This window comes from Tursiops truncatus, chromosome 15 (genome assembly GCF_011762595.2).
Source record: "Tursiops truncatus isolate mTurTru1 chromosome 15, mTurTru1.mat.Y, whole genome shotgun sequence".
Lineage (NCBI taxonomy): Eukaryota > Metazoa > Chordata > Mammalia > Artiodactyla > Delphinidae > Tursiops > Tursiops truncatus.
The window spans coordinates 4,266,122-4,283,573 of NC_047048.1; the positions used below are offsets into that span (position 1 = coordinate 4,266,122).

At 45.4% G+C, this 17,452-nt stretch overlaps 1 protein-coding gene across 1 annotated transcript; it reads right to left on the bottom strand.

The window, feature by feature from the left end:
• Positions 1-10,103: 10,103 nt before the first annotated feature.
• On the bottom strand, positions 10,104-17,445 carry LOC101321385 (speedy protein E4-like). The gene is made up of 8 exons (XM_033840049.2): positions 16,818-17,445; positions 16,100-16,485; positions 15,408-15,620; positions 14,746-14,804; positions 14,176-14,261; positions 12,469-12,637; positions 12,202-12,306; positions 10,104-10,362 (listed from the first exon to the last, which is right to left on the bottom strand). Exons 2-8 carry the CDS (start codon positions 16,248-16,250, stop codon positions 10,237-10,239), a joined length of 909 nt encoding a protein of 302 aa, XP_033695940.1. The 5' UTR covers positions 16,251-16,485; positions 16,818-17,445; the 3' UTR covers positions 10,104-10,236.
• Between the last annotated feature and the right edge of the window lie 7 nt (positions 17,446-17,452).

Sequence of the window (17,452 nt, forward strand, 5' to 3'; positions counted from 1 at the left end):
AGGTTGTAGGTAACATGAAATTCTGTCCACTTGGTAGGAAGTTCAGTTGACTCGCCAAACCCCTACCCAGGAAGAATCCAATTTTACCTTCATTTCTTTGTTTACATATTCATTTCAGTAGTCCTGATCTGTAATGTGTCTGTTTCTCAGATTCTCTTTTGAACCGGTTATGACAGCTGCAGGTTCCCTCTTGAATGAAATAAAATACTTAGCCTGTGCTCATTTTTATATCTGTATAAGAGTCATGATCTCACCCTTATTTTCTTTTTAAGATTTATTATTTATTTATTTATTTTATTTACCTTTGGCTGCGTCAGGTCTTAGTTGCAGCAGGCGGGCTCTATGTTGTGGAGCTTGGGCTTCTCTCTACTTGTGGTGCGTGGGCTTCTCTCTAGTTGTGGCGGGCTGGTTTTCTCTCTTTAGTTGTGGTGCACGGGCTCCAGGGCACGTGAGCTCTAGCTTGCGGCACTCGGGCTCTAGTTGAAGTGTGAAAGCTCAGTAGTTGTGGCACGCGGGCTTAGTTACCCTGCGGCACGTGGGATCTTAGTTCCCTGACCAGGGATTGAACCCAGGTCTCCTGCATTGTAAGGGGATTCTTTACCACTGGACCACCAGGGAAGTCCCTATCCTTATGTTTTAACAGTTTGGGAGGTCTTCACAGAGATCCTGGATGGATTCACCTAACAGCACCAGGTAAACTTTGTGTCAAGAGTAGTGCACATCATTCCTCAAGAATTTTAAAGTAAAACACTAAAAGGATCCAGAAATTCCACTTCTGTGTATTTTTTGGAAGAAAAAAACACACTAGTTCAAAAAGATACATGCACCCTTATGTTCATTGAGCATTATTTATAATAGCCAGTGTATAGAAGCAACCTATGTGTCCATCCATAGATGAATGGATAAAGAAGATGCGTTTTATATATATATATATATACATATACACATACACACCACAATGGACTATTAGCCACGAAAAAAAAAAAAAAAGAGTGAGGGGCTTCGCTGGGGTTTCACTGGTTAAGAATCCACCTGCCAGTACAGGGGACATGGGTTCAAGCCCTGGTCCAGGAAGATCCCACATGCCACGGAGCAACTAAGCCCGTGTGCCACAACTATTGAGCCTGCGCTCTAGAGCCTGTGAGCCACAACTACTGAGCCTGCATACCACAACTACTGAAGCTCGCTCACCTAGAGCCCATGCTCTGCAACAAGAGAAGCCACTGCAATGAGAAGCCCACGCAGCGCAGTGAAGTGAAGCCCCCGCTTGCCGCACCTAGAGAAAAGGCCACATACAGCAACAAAGACCCAACGCAACCAAAAATAAAATAAATAAATTTTAAAAATTAAAAAAAATAATGAAATCTTGCCATTTGTGGCAACATGGATGGAGCTAGAGGGTATTATGCTAAGTGCAATAAGTCAGACAGAGAAAGACAAATACCATATGATCTCATATGTGTGTGGAATCTAAAAAACAAGGCAAAAGAACTAAGGTAACTAAACAGAAACAGACTCATAGATACGGAGAACAAACAGGTGGTTGCCAGAGGGGCGTAGGTGGATGAGTGAAATAGGTGAGGGAGATTAAGAGAAACAGATGACCAGTTACAAAATGAATGAGTCATGGGAATGAAATATACAGCATGGGCAATACAGTGAATAACATTATAATAACTTTGTATGGTGACTGATGGTAACTAGACCATGGTGATGGATGGTAACTAGACCATAACTAGACTTATCATGGTGATCATTTTCTAATGTATAGAAATATTGATATCATGCACCTGGAACTAACAAAGTGTTGTAAGTCAGTTACACTTGAATTAAAATTTTTTAATTGAAAAGAAAAGAATAGTGTGTCTCGTTAACTATAGACACTTAGTCATACAGCAGTTCTCTAGAACATATTCATCTTGTGTAACTGTAACTTTATACCCATTGAACAATTCCCATCCTCTCCTCCCCTACCCCTGACAATTTATGTTTAACTTTTTTAGATACCTCATATAAGTGGAAACACACAATTTTGTCCTTCTGTGACTGACTTATTTCACTTACCATAATGTCTTCCAGTTATATTCCTGTTGTCACAACTGGTAGGATTTCCTTCTAATAAGTGAATAATATCCTGTTATATGTATATACCACATTTTCCTTATCCATTTGTCTGTTGATAAAATTTGCGTTGTTTTCCTATCTTGGCTCTTGTGAATAATGCTGTAATGAATATAGAGGTGCATATATCTCTTCCAGATGTTGATTTCATTTACTTTGGATATACAGGCTATATTATATTACATTATATTATATTATAGTTATTGTGCTTCCCGGATCTTGTGTTTTTTACAAACTGAAGGTTTGCGGCAACTCTTTGTTGAGCAAGTCTATTGGCACTGTATTTCCAACAGCAGTTCCTCACTTCTTGTCTTTGTGTCATATGTTAGTAATTCTCACACTATTTCAAACCTACCATCAGCAAAAAGATTACTACTCACCGAAGGCTCAGATGATGGTTAGCGATTTTTACCAATAAAGTATTTTTATTTATTTATTTATTTGGCTGTGCTGCACAGCATGTGGCATCTCAGTTCCCTGACCAGGGATCAAAGGTGCACCCTCTGTATTGGAAGGCGAATTCTTTTTATTATTATTATTTCTTTTGTGGCACGCGGGCCACTCACTGTTGTGGCCTCTCCCGCCGCCGAGCACAGGCTCGGGACGCGCACGCTCAGCGGCCATGGATCACGGGCCCAGCCGCTCCCCGGCATGTGGGATCCTCCCGGACCGTGGCAGGAACCCGAGTCCCCTGCATCGGCAGGCGGACTCTCAACCACTGCGCCACCAGGGAAGCCCTGGAAGGCTAATTCTTAACCACTGGACCACCAGGGAGGTCCCTAAAGTATTTTTTTTAACATCTTCATTGGAGTATACTTGCTTTACAATGTTGTGTTAGTTGCTGCTGTATAACAAAGTGAATCAGCTATATGTATACACATATCCCCATATCCCCTCCCTCTTGCATCTCCCTCCCACCCTCCCTAGCCCACCCCTCTAGGTGGACACAAAGCACTGAGCTGATCTCCCTGTGCTATGCGGCTGCTTCCCACTAGCTATCTGTTTTACATTTGGTAGTGTATATATGTCCATGCCACTCTCTCACTTTGTCCCAGCTTACCCTTCCCCGCGCCCCCCCCAGCCCCGCCCCGTGTCCTCAAGTGCATTCTCTGCGTCTTTATTCCTGTCCTGCCACTAGGTTCATCAGAACCACTTTTTATTTTTTCTTTAGGTACCATAAATATGTGTTAGCATACGGTATTTGTTTTTTTCTTTCTGAGTTACTTCACTCTGTTTCACAGACTCTAGGTCCATCCACCTCACTACAAATAGTTCAATTTCATTCTTTTTATGGCTGAGTTATATTCCGTTGTATATATGTGCCACATCTTCTTTATCCATTCATCGGTCAGTGGAAACTTAAGTTGCTTCCATGTCCTGCCTATTATAAATAGTGCTGCAGTGAATATTGTGGTACGTGTCTCTTTTTGAATTATGGTTTTCTCAGCGTATATGCCCAGGAGTGGGATTGCTGGATCATATGGTAGTTCTATTTTTAGTTGTTTTTAAAAAATAAATTTATTTATATTTATTTATTTATTATTTTTGGCTGTGTTGAGTCTTCGTTGCTGTGGGCGGGCTTTCTCTAGTTGCAGAGAGCTGGCGCTACTCTGTTGCAGTGCGCGGGTTTCTCATTGTGGTGGCTTCTCTTGTTGCAGAGCGTGGGTTCTAGACATGTGGGCTTCAGTAGTTGTGGCACGTGGGCTCAGTAGTTGTGGTGTACGGGCTCAGTGGTTGTGGCGCACGGGCTTAGTTGCTCCACGGCATGTGGGATCTTCCCGGACCAGGCTCGAACCCGTGTCCCCTGCATTAGCAGGTGTATTCTTAACCACTGCGCCACCAGGCAAGGCCTATTTTTAGTTTCTTGAGGAGCCTCCACACTGTTCTCCATAGAGGCTGTATCAATGTACACTCCCAGCAACAGTGCAGGAGGGTTCCCTTTTCTCCACACCCTCTCCAGCATTTATTGTTTGTAGATTTTTTGATGATGGCCATGCTGAGCAGTGTGAGGTGATACCTCACTGTAGTTTTGATTTGCCTTTCTCTAACGATTAGTGTCGTTGAGCATCCTTTCATGTGTTTGTTGGCAATCTTATATCTTCTTTGGAGAAATATCTATTTTGGTCTTGTGCCCATTTTTGGATTGAGTTGTTTGCTTTTTTTGATATTGAGCTGCATGAGCCACTTGTATATTTTGGAGATTAATCCTTTGTCAGTCGCTTCATTTACAAATATTTTCTCCTGTTCTGAGGGTTGGGTTTTTTGTCTTGTTTATGGTTTCCTTTGCTGTGAAAAAGCTTTTAAGTTTCATTAAGTCCCATTTGTTTATTTTTGTTTTTATTTCTATTTCTCTAAGAGGTGGGTCAAAAAGGATCTTGCTGTGATTTATGTCATAGAGTGTTCTGCCTATGTTTTCCTCTAAGAGTTTGATAGTGTCTGGCCTTTCATTTAGGTCTTTAATCCATTTTGAGTTTATTTTTGTGTTATGGTGTTAGGTAGTGTTCTCATTTCATTCTTTCACAGGTAGCTGTCCAGTTTTCCCAGCCCCACTTATTGAAGAGGCTGTCTCTTCTCCATTGTATATTCTTGCCTCCTTTATCGAATATAAGGTGACCATATGTGCGTGGGTTTATTTCTGGGCTTTCTATCCTGTTATGCTGATCTATATTTCTCTTCCCTAAAGTATATTTCAATAAAGGTATGCATATTGTTTTTTAGACACAAGGCTATCGCACACTTAACAGACTACAGTATAGTGTAAACATAAGTTTTTCATGCACGGGTACAACAAAGAATTCGTGTGACTCGCTTTATGGCGGTATTCGCTTCATTGCAGTGTTCTGGAACCGAAGCTGCAGTGTCTCTGAGCTGGGCCCGTATACCCAGAAGTGGGATTGCTGGAACATACGGAAATTTTACAAAAAAGATTTTGAGGAAACTCCATACTGTTTTCCACAGTGCCTGCACGATGTTACACTCCTGCCTATAATATGCAAGGGTTACAATTTCTCTACAACCTTGAAAATTCTTATCTTTTAAAAAAAATTGTAGGCATTCTAACAGATGTGAGGTAATATCTCACTATGATTTTGACTTGCATTTCCTGGATGATTAGTGACGTTGAGCACCTTTTCATGTACCTGGTGCTGTGTTAAGTCTTTCTAACACACATACACACACACAAAGGGATAGAAGGAATGTTTTGGAAGTGATGAGTATCTTACCGTGATGGTGGTGGTGGTATCACAGGTGTGTGCATATGTCCAGACTCATCAAGTTATACAAATTAAACATGGGCTGGATTTTGTATATCAATTACACGTAAATAAATCTGTAAAAGCCCAGCAACAAGTGGTGTGTTTCATGAGCCAGTGAAGCCCAGGTACGTCTTATCTCCTCTCCCAGGGGTGAACCCAAGCTGCCATTGAACTTGGAGCACTTTCTGTTTCTTTAGTTTCCCCTTGTATTACTTTTGTGTTTCTGCGTTGTTTTCAGATTACAGCTGAGTGGTTCCCCATTTGGAGCCGCAGGGATTCTGAGTTTGGCTCTGTCGTTTGAAGACTTTTGATGGCCTCTCCAAAGGGATTATGTTTCTACAGAACTAATCTCGATTAGGTGAGAGGTAACAGAGGATCTGGTTTGTTTGTCTTTTCTTAGTCTTTTCTGTTTGTCTACTTGGACAAGCTCAAATCAATTGAGAATCTCTTGCCCAATGGGAGGAGAACTGCTCTTTAATATCTAGACTGGTGAGTGTTTATTCCTGACTCATGTCTAAGACTTGAGAACTGAAGGTAGAAGTTCCATTCTCTATATGTCTGTGTGTCTGTAATTCAGGAGGTCTTTACCTCTGACAGTGTGAGTATGTAATGTTTTCCTACTTCTGGATCTATTAAAGTACATTGTAGAGTCTCTTAAATTGAAGGGTTTCTGTCCTGATTGGCCTACAAAGATACAAATGTGCTTATAAAAATCATATATCCCTAAAATTCTCAGAGAGAAAGGAATGAGAACTTCTCATACGTTAAATGTGCTAGAAAAGTATTCTTGTAGAAATCAAGTCAGGGAATTCCCTGGCCGTCCAGTGGTAGGACTCGGTGCTTTCACTGCCAGGATCCGGGTTCCGTCCCTGGTCAGGGAACTAAGATCCAGCAAGCCTCTGTGTGCAGCCAAAAATCAACTCAGAAATTGAAAGACTTCAAGTTTACATAATTTAGGTAAATCTTTGACAAATGAAGCTAGTTTAATATTTTTGGTTTCATAAATATTTATTCCTATCTTAATTATCGGTATTAGGCATACATTTAAAAAAATTCTACTTGGGAGTGTTCTTCCTAAATTTATATAGGTGTGCCCATCAAATAAGGTAACGTTACTTCTACTTAATATTTAAGGTTATGAAAAATGTAAATTTGTGTTTAACCGCATTTACTTATTATTCCGACAAACTTTCCTTCAAGAGTAACTGTGTTTTGTACTGTGTTAGCTTGTCGATAAATTCCAAGATCTTTAGTTTACGTAAAGCCTTGAACTGATATTAAATTGTGTTACTTACTGGATAATCGTTGGATACCGAGGTCATTTCTAAGCAAGACAGAAATCCGAAACATTGATTACTAAGCATAATCTCAAGTTCTATGCTCTTGCTGCATATTTTTGTTTATTACCTAGAGGCTGAGTCTGTGGGTGTGTTAATGAATGTGTGTGTCTCTACCACTTGGAGAAGTCGTGTAAGGGATGTTTGTGGCTATGTAAAGTTGTGCTATGTGTGTTCATGAGCTCTCCTAGCCTAAAATGCTGATGTGTGATGGGCAGTTGTCAATTATTCGCTGCTAGTTTTCTTTGTGAAATGGAAGTAACTTTGGTTCAAAGTTATCATTAATATAATATGAATGAGACTTGACCAGTAGTAATGTTATCAGCTGTAAGAGAAATCAGGTTCAGCTGCTCATCGCTCAGAAGTCAGTGTTCCAGAGACAAGGGTTGGTGGAAGAAGAAAGATGCTTTATTCAGGAAGCTGGCAACCTGGGAAGATGGTGGACTAGTGTCCCCAAAACCATCTCCCAGTTGCCAATTAGAGGGAAAAGGGGTTGATAGGGAAAAGACGGGAAGTCTCTGGGCTGTGCGGGTGGGGGCTACATGCAGAGTAGCACAGTCAGCTCTGACCATCATCTTGAAATTGGTCATGCAGTGGTGTGGTCGGTGTCATGTTGATTGTTTCAGACACAGTTAATCTTCAACTCCAGTGTTGGTTTGTTCCCATTTCCTTGAGGCCAGTTCCTGGAATTGTGTAAGCCATTGGTTCAGGTCTGCTCAAGGTGGAGCAGCTTACGTCATAGCTCCAGTCTGGTGATCATTCAGTTAGCTTTCTCCTCTTGGAGTGGTTTTAGTATCTGCAAAACAAGTTAGGAGTGTGTCTCTGACACTGTTACTTATGTCCTTCGGGGGGAACCAGAGATTCTGTGAGTGCTGTTGTCCTAATCATGAACTGCTTGAACCTGTTCTTTTGTGACTCAGGGGAGGCCTGGGAGACTGCATCTGTTTTACAAACAAGAGGCAGGGGACATAGAAGGGCCCTGCAGGGTCCTGCTTGGTTCCAGCAGCCGAGAGGTACAACTTTGTATGCAAGATAATGAGATGTAGTTTTGTTTATTAACAGGAACAAAAATAGTTTGGTCCTAAAGTGAAATGACTGATTGTTCCAGCACCAGAAAGAGGATAGTGAAGGACACAACCTCAGTGAATATAGAAAGTTGCAGGAGATGGGTGGAAAGGGAATTTCATTTGTCTGAGCTGAAGGCGGCTCAGTTTTGATGTTTATTCCAGAGGTTTTCAGAAAAGAGCTTCTGGTTCTCTGAGTATCAAATATTATATTGATGCAGAGCTGGAGTTTGGTTTTCTCTCTGTAAAATGGTAACTGTTTCTAGTGGAGTGTTGGTCTCTTTAATAAGTGGTTGGAAAGTTGTTCTCTAAAACTGCGTAAACAGCAGAGCTTCTGAGTCTCACTGGAAGAGGTTTCTGCCCCTAGTTCTGAATTCATCCGGCCTTATTATGTTTTGAAAATAAATGCACAGGGACTTCCCTGGCGGTGCAGTGGTTAAGAATCCGCCTGCCAGTGCAGGGCACACGGGTTCGAGCCCTGGTCCGGGAAGATCCCACATGCTTTTAGAAACTAGAGCACGGAGAGAGTAAGGTCATACGAAATTTGAGACGCTAAATATTGTCATAGTTTAAGCAGTGTGAAGATCGTTGAAAGAAATTATTTGTCATTCATTCAAGCCATAAACATTTGATGAATAGTTGCAAAAAATAGAAAATAAAGAAACCTCTAGAGGCCGCGAGCCACAACTACTGGAACCCACGTGCCTAGAACCCATGCTCCGCAACAAGAGAAGCCACCGTATTGAGAAGCTGATGTACCACAATGAAGAGTCGTCCCCGATCACGCCAACTAGAGAAAGCCCACGTGCAACAACAAAGACCCAACGCAGACAAAAATAAATAAATAAATTGAAAAATGTATTAAAAAAAAAAGAAAATAAATGCACAACAAAATTTCTGCATTTCTGAGAAAGTTAAGCTTCCTTAAAACTGTGTTCCTTTTGGTCTGTTTTTTGTTTTTTTTTTTTTTTAACTGTACTGTCAGGAATTCCCTGGCATTTCAGGGGTTAGGACTCTGCGTTTCCACTACTAGAGGCCTGTTTTTGATCCCTGGTCAGAGAAGTAAGATCCTGCAAGCTGCGTGGCGTGGCCAGAAAAACAGCAAAGACAAAATAATTATACTTTAGCCGTTCAACAAGGGACCTTTAGTTCCTCCTCAAGGGCTATCGGGTAATATTCTGAGCCATGTCCTTGGAACTGCTTGGCAGAGACTGAAACCCCCAGCAGGTGGAAGAAGTTAACTGCATGCTGCCCACAAGCACGTAGACCCCAGACCAGTTGGAACCAGAAGGCTGATGATGTTGAGTCCCCGTGACCTCACCACCAACCAATCAGAAGCATGTCCGTGAGCTGATCACACACCCTGTAACCCTCTCTTCAACATGTAGCCCCTTTCTCTTGTCCCTGTATAGTCCTCAAGCAAAACCTCAGGAGGGGAGAGTTGGTTCTTCGGGACATGAGCCCACCATCTCCCCTGGACTGCCGGCTTCCTCAATAAAGCTATCTTTCCTTGTACCCAACACTTGTCTCTCAGTATTGGAGTCCTGAATGATGCAAGATGTGCCTCATCTGTAGTTTTCTCTGCATGAAAAGGATTATTTTTCAGTTAAGAAATGTGGTTGGATAATCACAACACCATTAAGCAGCACCTCGTTGGACAGCAAAGAGGCGAAGCCGACTGGTAATGACCACACACATCATGACTGTGGGAAGACTTTCGTCTTTATTGTATTTTCCCAAAAGCTGCATTGCTCGGTGCTCTTTAATAATCTAAAATAACATACAAACATGTTGAGACAAGTTAAAAATTTACGACTGAATTCCCACAATTCAATAATGAGAACTAAAAAAATAAAATTTATGCTTACAAGATTTGGGAGGAAATACCCACCTAGCTATAAGTAGAATGGGAGTATTATGTAATATATAAAATGTATATTATGTAATAGATAAAAATCTCTCTTGAAAATGTGAATAAGATTGTATATATGTGTAAATATACAACAGCTGTAATACTCATCAGAAAAGTTTGTAGGAACAAGGTGTTTCAAAATGAAGACTATTTCAAAATAAATATTTAAAACTATTTAAAATAAATATATAAATATAAAAATACAATAATTTGATAGGTGACATTTTCAAAATAAGCCTGTGAAAGTTAAGTCATCAGTCACGACCCTATGGCTCTCATTATATATTTTAAACTTTTTCTCTCCTATTCTGAGCCCCTACACTCCACCTTCAAATACATCTAGACCGGGGCGAACAAGTGTATAAAAAATGGGACCTCCAATGGGACCTCAGGGGAGGTTTGAATGAAATGATCTGAAAATTGGGGTGGTGACTTCCAAAAGGATGGAATCTGAGAAAACCCTGTTTTCTTATTGTCCTGCCACAGACTCCTAGAAGCATGCCCCGCTCCTAGGAGTATGATATGAAGACTCTTCTCAGCTCATTCTAGAAGGTGCTGGGTTCTTCGCGATTATCTGCACAAGAGGCTTTCCCCCTTTCTTCCTCACAGCTGTCATCACTGTCTGGAGTGCCCTCGTGTTGAACATCCTCATCTCTCCTGGGCTCTGTGATCTGGAAGTAAGAGAAAGAGCGAGGATGTCAGATTGCAAAGTGGCAACTGTGCAGCTATAAAGGTTTTCACATGCTTAGTCAATTCTAAGCAGAACTGAGACTCCTTTATGATTGCAGTTTTATCTCAAATTCTCCATTCTGAACCCCAGTCGTGAGCCATTCACTGTTTTCAAGTGTGATTCTTGGACTCTGGTGACCCTGACTCCAAAAACTACTGAATACACCTAAGGTCAGGCCCAGTAATCTGCTTTATAGCGAAGACCCCAGGTGATTGTGCGCAGGGAGCTGGCATTTGGAGAAATGCTGCTTTAGTCTCAACTCACCTTGGTCCTCTGGCACCACTTCAGTTCTGAACTTGGCACCACACTATAGACATGACTGACAAGTCAGCATCGTGGACCAGGAGACCTGATGCCGGATCCCTAACCCTGACGCTAACCCTGCATCCTAATGTCTATTTTATTATTAATTTTTCATTTATTTACTTATTTCCTTTATTTTATTTTTGGCTGCATTGGGTCTTCGTTGCTGCGCGTGGGCTCTCTCTAGTTGTGGTGAGCGAGGAGTACTCTCCGTTGCTTCTCATGACGTTGGCTTCTCTTGTTGCAGAGCATGGGCTCTAGGCGCGCAGGCTGAGTAGTTGTGGCTTGCGGACTCTAGAATGCAGGCTCAGTAGTTGTGGCTCGTGGGCTCTAGAGCTCAGGTGCAGTCGTTGTGGCGCACGGGCTTAGTTGCTCCGCGGCATGTGGGGTGTTCCCGGACCAGGGCTCGAACCCGTGTGCCCTGCGTTGGCAGGAGGATTCTTAACCACTCTGCCACCAGGGAAGTCCCTGGATCCTAATGTTTAAATAATACTCAGTCCTAAACTTGGTTAGTGTTACGGGCTGAATGTTTGTGTCCCCCAGAATTCTTATGTTGAAATCTTAAAATCTTAACCGCTAAGGTGCTGGTATTAGGAGGTGGGGTGTTTGGGTGGTTATTAGGTCATGGGGTAGAGCCCTCATGAATGAGATGATTGGCCTTGTAGAAGAGACTCTGGTGGGTTGTTTATGAGCCACGCGGTCCGTAGTAGGTAGGGCAGGTCGAATGGACTAAGACAGCTAGTTTGCAAGATTTAAACCAAATGTTTGCTCAGTCCTCTGCCCACATCTAGAACTCTAATGTGTCAATTGGTATAAGCCATGCTGAAGATGGCATTCCTTAACCTTCACTCGTTGTGATAAACCCCCTTGACCGTCAACTTGAGGGGGAAAAGGTGAATTGTCCAAGAGGAATCATTGTTCCGGAAGTGGCGAGTCAGGGGAAATAAAGAGTCCCAGGTCATCTGGCCATAAGCAATTTGAAAGTAAATTTGGATGAAAATAAAGCCAGTCCTAATTCATCTTTTCTTATTGAACGTGTGGGCTGTTGTATGTAATATCCTGTTTGTAGACATTTACTTTGTTGTAGGTAAATGCTAGAACCCACATCCCTGAGGGATGTAAGGCCAAAAATGAATGAAAAAGAGAAACTGGAAACACAGTATATGGAAGAAAATCACCATCTCGTCAAAGCTGTCATTTGGACCCAGTTGCTTTGGGTGAAATGACTTCAGTGAGACCCATGCGTCTGGGACAAACTGGTTTCCCCGAGGTCTGGCGCCCACGGGCCCCACAGTGCTGGTGTCTGTGTGTGGCTGTCAGTCCGTGGCTGGGCGCTGAGTTGGTGTGAGGCTGTGTGCCCGGCTGGCCCCCTTCACAGTGTGAGAGGTGATGTGGGTCCAGCAGTGGGATCCCTCCGATTTCCTCAGTAGACAACACGTCATTCCGCCCTGACCTTTGCACACGCAGGCAGACCTACCTTTGCGCAGGCCGATGACTTGAGGCCTGCGTGCTCCTGGGGCCCCTGGGGCAAGAGGGCGCGATCTCTTCCCCACACCCAGAGCTCTGGATCAAAAGCCTGGATCTGGAAAGAAAAACAGCCCCAGCGGCAATGAGGATGCCGCTGCCTCCCGTTGCCTGGCCTCCGGTTCTTTCTCGTCCATCCCCAAGTCCCAAACCGAGTTCCCCGTGATCCCCCCCTCCTCTGCGGCCCTCCCCCTCCCCGAGACCGCCACAGCCCACCCACCTGCTCGCACTCTTCCCGAGTGACCCTCGTCTTCCAGCCCATGGAACGGATGAACTGGGAACGCAGTTTGTGGAACAAGGGACGCTGGGAGCGGTTCTTTCCATAGAGGAACGAAAAGATGGCCTGTTTGGGGGCCTGGTTGTCCTCTTCCATGTCGCTGGCCACATAGCTGGGGAAAGACATCAGGTCGCTGTCATCAGGACAGGAAGGGCCTCCGCTTGAGATCAGCTTCCCAGGAAAGAGGCAGGCTGAACATCCTCACACGACCCACCAAGCCCTGCCCAGCGTCACCGTCACCGTCACCGTCACCGAGAGCCGCCCAGTAGTCAAGGAGGCACTGCCAGGCAGGACCTTCGGAAGAGTGCCTCTCACACCTTGAGGATGAGGACAAAATCCAAACCCCGTTCCCTTCAACTTGTTTTATGTGCACACACCTCTCTCCCTATGTTGTAGGTACAGGTACAGTTCCTGAGGGCAGGAGCTGATCTGATCTGATTCTGCATTCATCCCTCTCCTTCCAAACGACACATTTAGGGCTTGGTTCATATTGATGCATGAATAAAACAGCCTTTTGTGAATCTGTGTTCCCACCACCTCATATTCCGCGGCATGTAGGGTGTACGTAATAAGGTTTCATTAGATGAATGAATGAATGAATGAATGAACATTTAATCTCAGAGCCAAATGCAATACTGATTACCTCGAAGACTCACAATAACGAACATTTGCAAAATGAAAAGAATTGTGCTGAGCGTTTTGGGAATGCATTGACATTTTGACAAGACCTGCCTTCCACATTGTGTCCAGTCTGATGGGACTGGGGAAGGGGAAGGGGGGAGATCAGAAATGACTATAATGCAAAGCATCACATTATAATACGATTTTAACTCAAGTGGCTCCGGGATGCAGAAGTTAGGGAGATCAGGCATCGTGAAGGTTTTGGTGTTTGAACCCACTTTAAGGATAGGGTCATTTTCTTCAGATAAATGTGTGGGAAAGATACCTGGACAGAAAGCCCAATAGAAAGTTAGAGGGCAGGGTATTTGGAAGGAACGGTGGAACACAGGAATAAAGTGTCAGGACGGTGTGATGGAGATTGCAGAGAGAGTTGAATTCCAGCCCAGAACTCTGGCCTTGATTTGGCTCGGCATTAGCCGATGAAATTGTGTGAAGCAGTCAGACCTGTGTTTTGGGAGATATTCAGGCAAATAGAGCCGACTGGCTTGGGAGACTTGGAAGAAACGTCAGTGGGGAGCATTTTACACCAGATCCGCGCTATGTGATAAGGGCCCCCCGATTGTGGCATTTGTCGTGGGAACGCAGAAACGGAAGATAATCACACTTGGTGCTGATGTGGGAAGACCCGAGACTGGAAAATCAGAACCGGAAACGCCTCAAGTCTGTTTACTCGGGGGCAGGATGGTGTCAGTTCTTTCTTCCTCTCCTCTTAGGAAGGTTTTGTGTTTTGCTTTGTTTTGTTCAGTGTTTTAATTGACATTAGGGTAGTTTGTTTTGACAACGAATGGTATAAAAAACATAACTTTGTTTGAAAAAGAAACCACTGTACCATAATCCTGTCATTTTCACACCAGAGTAAACAGTACAAAGGGGTTTTAAAAAATAGATGAAAGGTCAGAGCCCCCTGTCTCTCTCTCCACCCTCCCAGGGTGTTGAATATTGATGGCGGGGATGGAGCAAGGTACTCACAGAGCTATGAAGAAATGGATTCTCTGGAATTGCCAGGAGAAGAGCCCGGCCCGGCTAAAATAAGCTATCACCATCGACAGGAGATACTGATGGAAAGAGGGAAAAAGGCGTAGGAGAGAGGTCACCTCCTGGAAGAGGAGAAAGAGTGGGAGGGAGAAGGGAGCAGGGGACGAGGATGGGTGGTGCCACTTGGAGAGGAGACTCCCCGTGTTGGGTGAGCCTGATTATTTGGGGAAGGGGGGAGGACAGAGGGTCAGAGTTGGCGACGCTCCAAGGATGGGAGCCTGTGGGTTTGAGGGCGTGGACTTAGGGCCACTGGCACTGGATTGTGTTTGATGAACCAGAGCCAAGGCAAGTCCCCAGGAGCTGAGAGGAGAGGGGACTTCGGCAGCAACCAGCAAAGGGGCACACGTGGGGCTCAGATCCCAGAGGGGCCCTCGGAGCCCCTGGAGGGAAGTGTTGACAAGGCATCAGGTTGGGAGGGGAGTGGAAACGTGGGTGTAGGAAGCACCCCGTGCGCCCACCCAGGACAGGCGCTGGAGCTGGAATCCATCTCAGCGGGTGGTTTACCTTGTCAGATACTTCCAGCCTTTTGTCCCAGGCAAGGAATTTCTTAACGACGGGATCCTCTGTGAAAAGAGGGCAGATGTTGCCAGTGGGAACAGGGCTGTCGTGGGAGCATCGCAGAGCCAAGAGGGAGAACCGCGCCCCCCCCGGGGAAATGCCAAGTTGTGGCCCAGGGTGAAGCTGACGGGAAGAGGGGATTGAAGACCATTCACTGTGGGAGGTAAGGGGGTGACTCCCCTTCTAGGGGGGCCGAGTGACAGGGAGTGATGCCCCTTCATCGTGCATTCACGTATCACTGCAGAGGGCATCGAGTTACTCTCAGCCAGTTTCTCAATTGACAGTTTCGTTGGGGCGAAGATGGACTGTCAGCTCCCCCCCGCCTGCCCCACACCAGTAAGATTCAAAAGGCCAGTAAGAGCTAGAGTCTCAGGGGTACAGTTGAAACCCAACAAACCTAACCCTGTATCATTTCTAAATGGAACGTCATCCTGCATCATTTACGTGTCCCCTGTATCCTTTGTCCGTAGACAGTCCGCCAGGGACGGAGAGCACACCAACTAGCAGGGAATTGTTTTCCACTGGAAAAGTGTAGTCATGGGAAGATTTGTTTCTTTGTTACTCAAGTATAGCATTGGAGGGTGCTGGGCGAGGGGGCGGGTCCTTACCGAGCATCCTGTTGAAGACCTCGTGGTGCTCAGGCAGCACTGAAGACACCCGCTGTCGCTTCAGCTTCATCTTGAGCCCAATCAGCCACTCCACGACCCAGGTGTCCTGGGCCTCAGCGGCCGGGTCGCCGTCCACCTCCGCTCTGAACGCCACTGACCTCTTCCTCTTACCGCCGGGGCGCTGAGGCGGGGAGGTGCAACCGGCCCAGGGGGCTGACGAAGGGGAAGAGACTACAGTATGACGCCCTCGTCTTGGGAATTCAGCCACTGGTGACCACCCAACCCCACCCCGACTCTGCCTCCCCCCTGAAGCACCCCCGTGCTTTCCAGTCTCACAGACCACTGACCTTGCCCCAAGTCATCTTTCCATCTTTCTCTGTCCATATCTACCGATCCCTCCCCGACTCCTTTTGTCATTTTTCCAGCTTCCTGTCCTCGAAACTCTTTCTCATGGTAGATAATTTCGCCCACCAGGAAAAGAAAAAAAAAAAGAACCCTCCCCTTGTTTCCTCTCTTCCCTTCTCTCATCCTTGGATCTCGTCTCCTAACCCTCTTTCTTGCTCCCCAGGTGTTCCGTGTCCCCAGCTCCTGTGCTCTCCTCCCTCAATCTCTGGCTTTCCGAATGTCTCCTTTCTTTCATAGGCACCTTTCGCAGGGGCTCTTTCCCGACCTCTGTACCCATTCCTCCTTACCGGTCAAGCCTCTGCAATTCCTTCTCGTGCCAGCTCCTTCACCTGACGGTCCTGGGATTTCTTCATAGACAGTCACCTCCAGGGGGTACCCTGTGGAGCTGGGCTGGCAGGTCTCGTCCTCAGCCTGGGAACTCGGTGGACGATTGTCCATGATGTCTCCCAAACTCTTCCCTTCCTCGAAGCCTAGACTCTGCTTTGTCCCAACTCTTGTTCTGGACTTGGGCTAAACACGAGTGGTCGTCCCTTCTCCAACTGCAGGGCAACTGGCAGTGGAGAGACGCTCAGGCGAGATGCTATTGTCTACTACTGTTGCCGAGCACCACGGAGTCTGGTCCTTCCAATCAGGAAGGTCGGAAGCCTCTGATGTCATCATCCGTCATTCCAACCTGGCAAGCAATTTGAAGGAAATCACAAGTAACTGTCAGACCTATGTGTGCACTTGTCCCAGAGATCAGGGGTAAATGGTATCTCCTGCCACTGACCCAACCTCTGCCCGTCCTCCACAACCCCCCTCAAGGTGTCCAGACCCTGCTTTACCGCTTCCCAGCAGGTGCGCTGTCCTCTCCCTGCTGGACTCTCCCCCTCCCTCCCATTCCTTTTCCACGGGCTGGTGGGAGAGTGGGAAGAGGGACAAGGAGACTTAGGGGAAGCAGCAACGGTTCGGCCTTATAAGAGTGAGATAAGTATGTAAAAAGATATCCCAGGTACATTGACTCACTGGATTAAAAAGTTACGTTAAAACATGGAATTCTGCAAAGCTCTTCTGCTCAGTGTTTACTGGCAGTGTGTTCAGAATTCTGTAGTGGGGGAGCACACGTCCGCTACCCTCAGGCACCTGTGAGACCAAGAGGCATTTTGAGAAGCTAAAATCATACAGAACTACACGTACTCACGCACCCTTCAACGGGTGTCTACAGACACACACACACACACACACACACACACAAAAAGGGCACCTTTGGATTTCACAAAGTCCATGGATTGTCCAAAGCCTGCCCCTCGATTCCAATTAAGAAGTTCTCGTCTACTTATCAGAATTTTGAGAATGTAGTATCACTGTTGTCCCAGAGATTTCACTACCTGAATAAAAATGTCACATGTAGAAAAGCCTAAATGGGAAAATCTCCAGTTCAAGACAGGTTATTTTTCTATGAGGGGAGGAAGTACACGGTAGCCGAGATGCAGAGAAGAAAATAGCCAACTCGGGATCATGCAGTGTCACTGGAAGCTTCTTCTGAACTTCCCAACTCATGCTTCCACTCCTCGCCTGGGGGTCTGAGTCTTGCTTTTCCTTCCTTCCTTCCTCCCTCCGTCCCTCCCTCCCTGCCTCCCTCCCCCCCCCCCCTCCTCCCT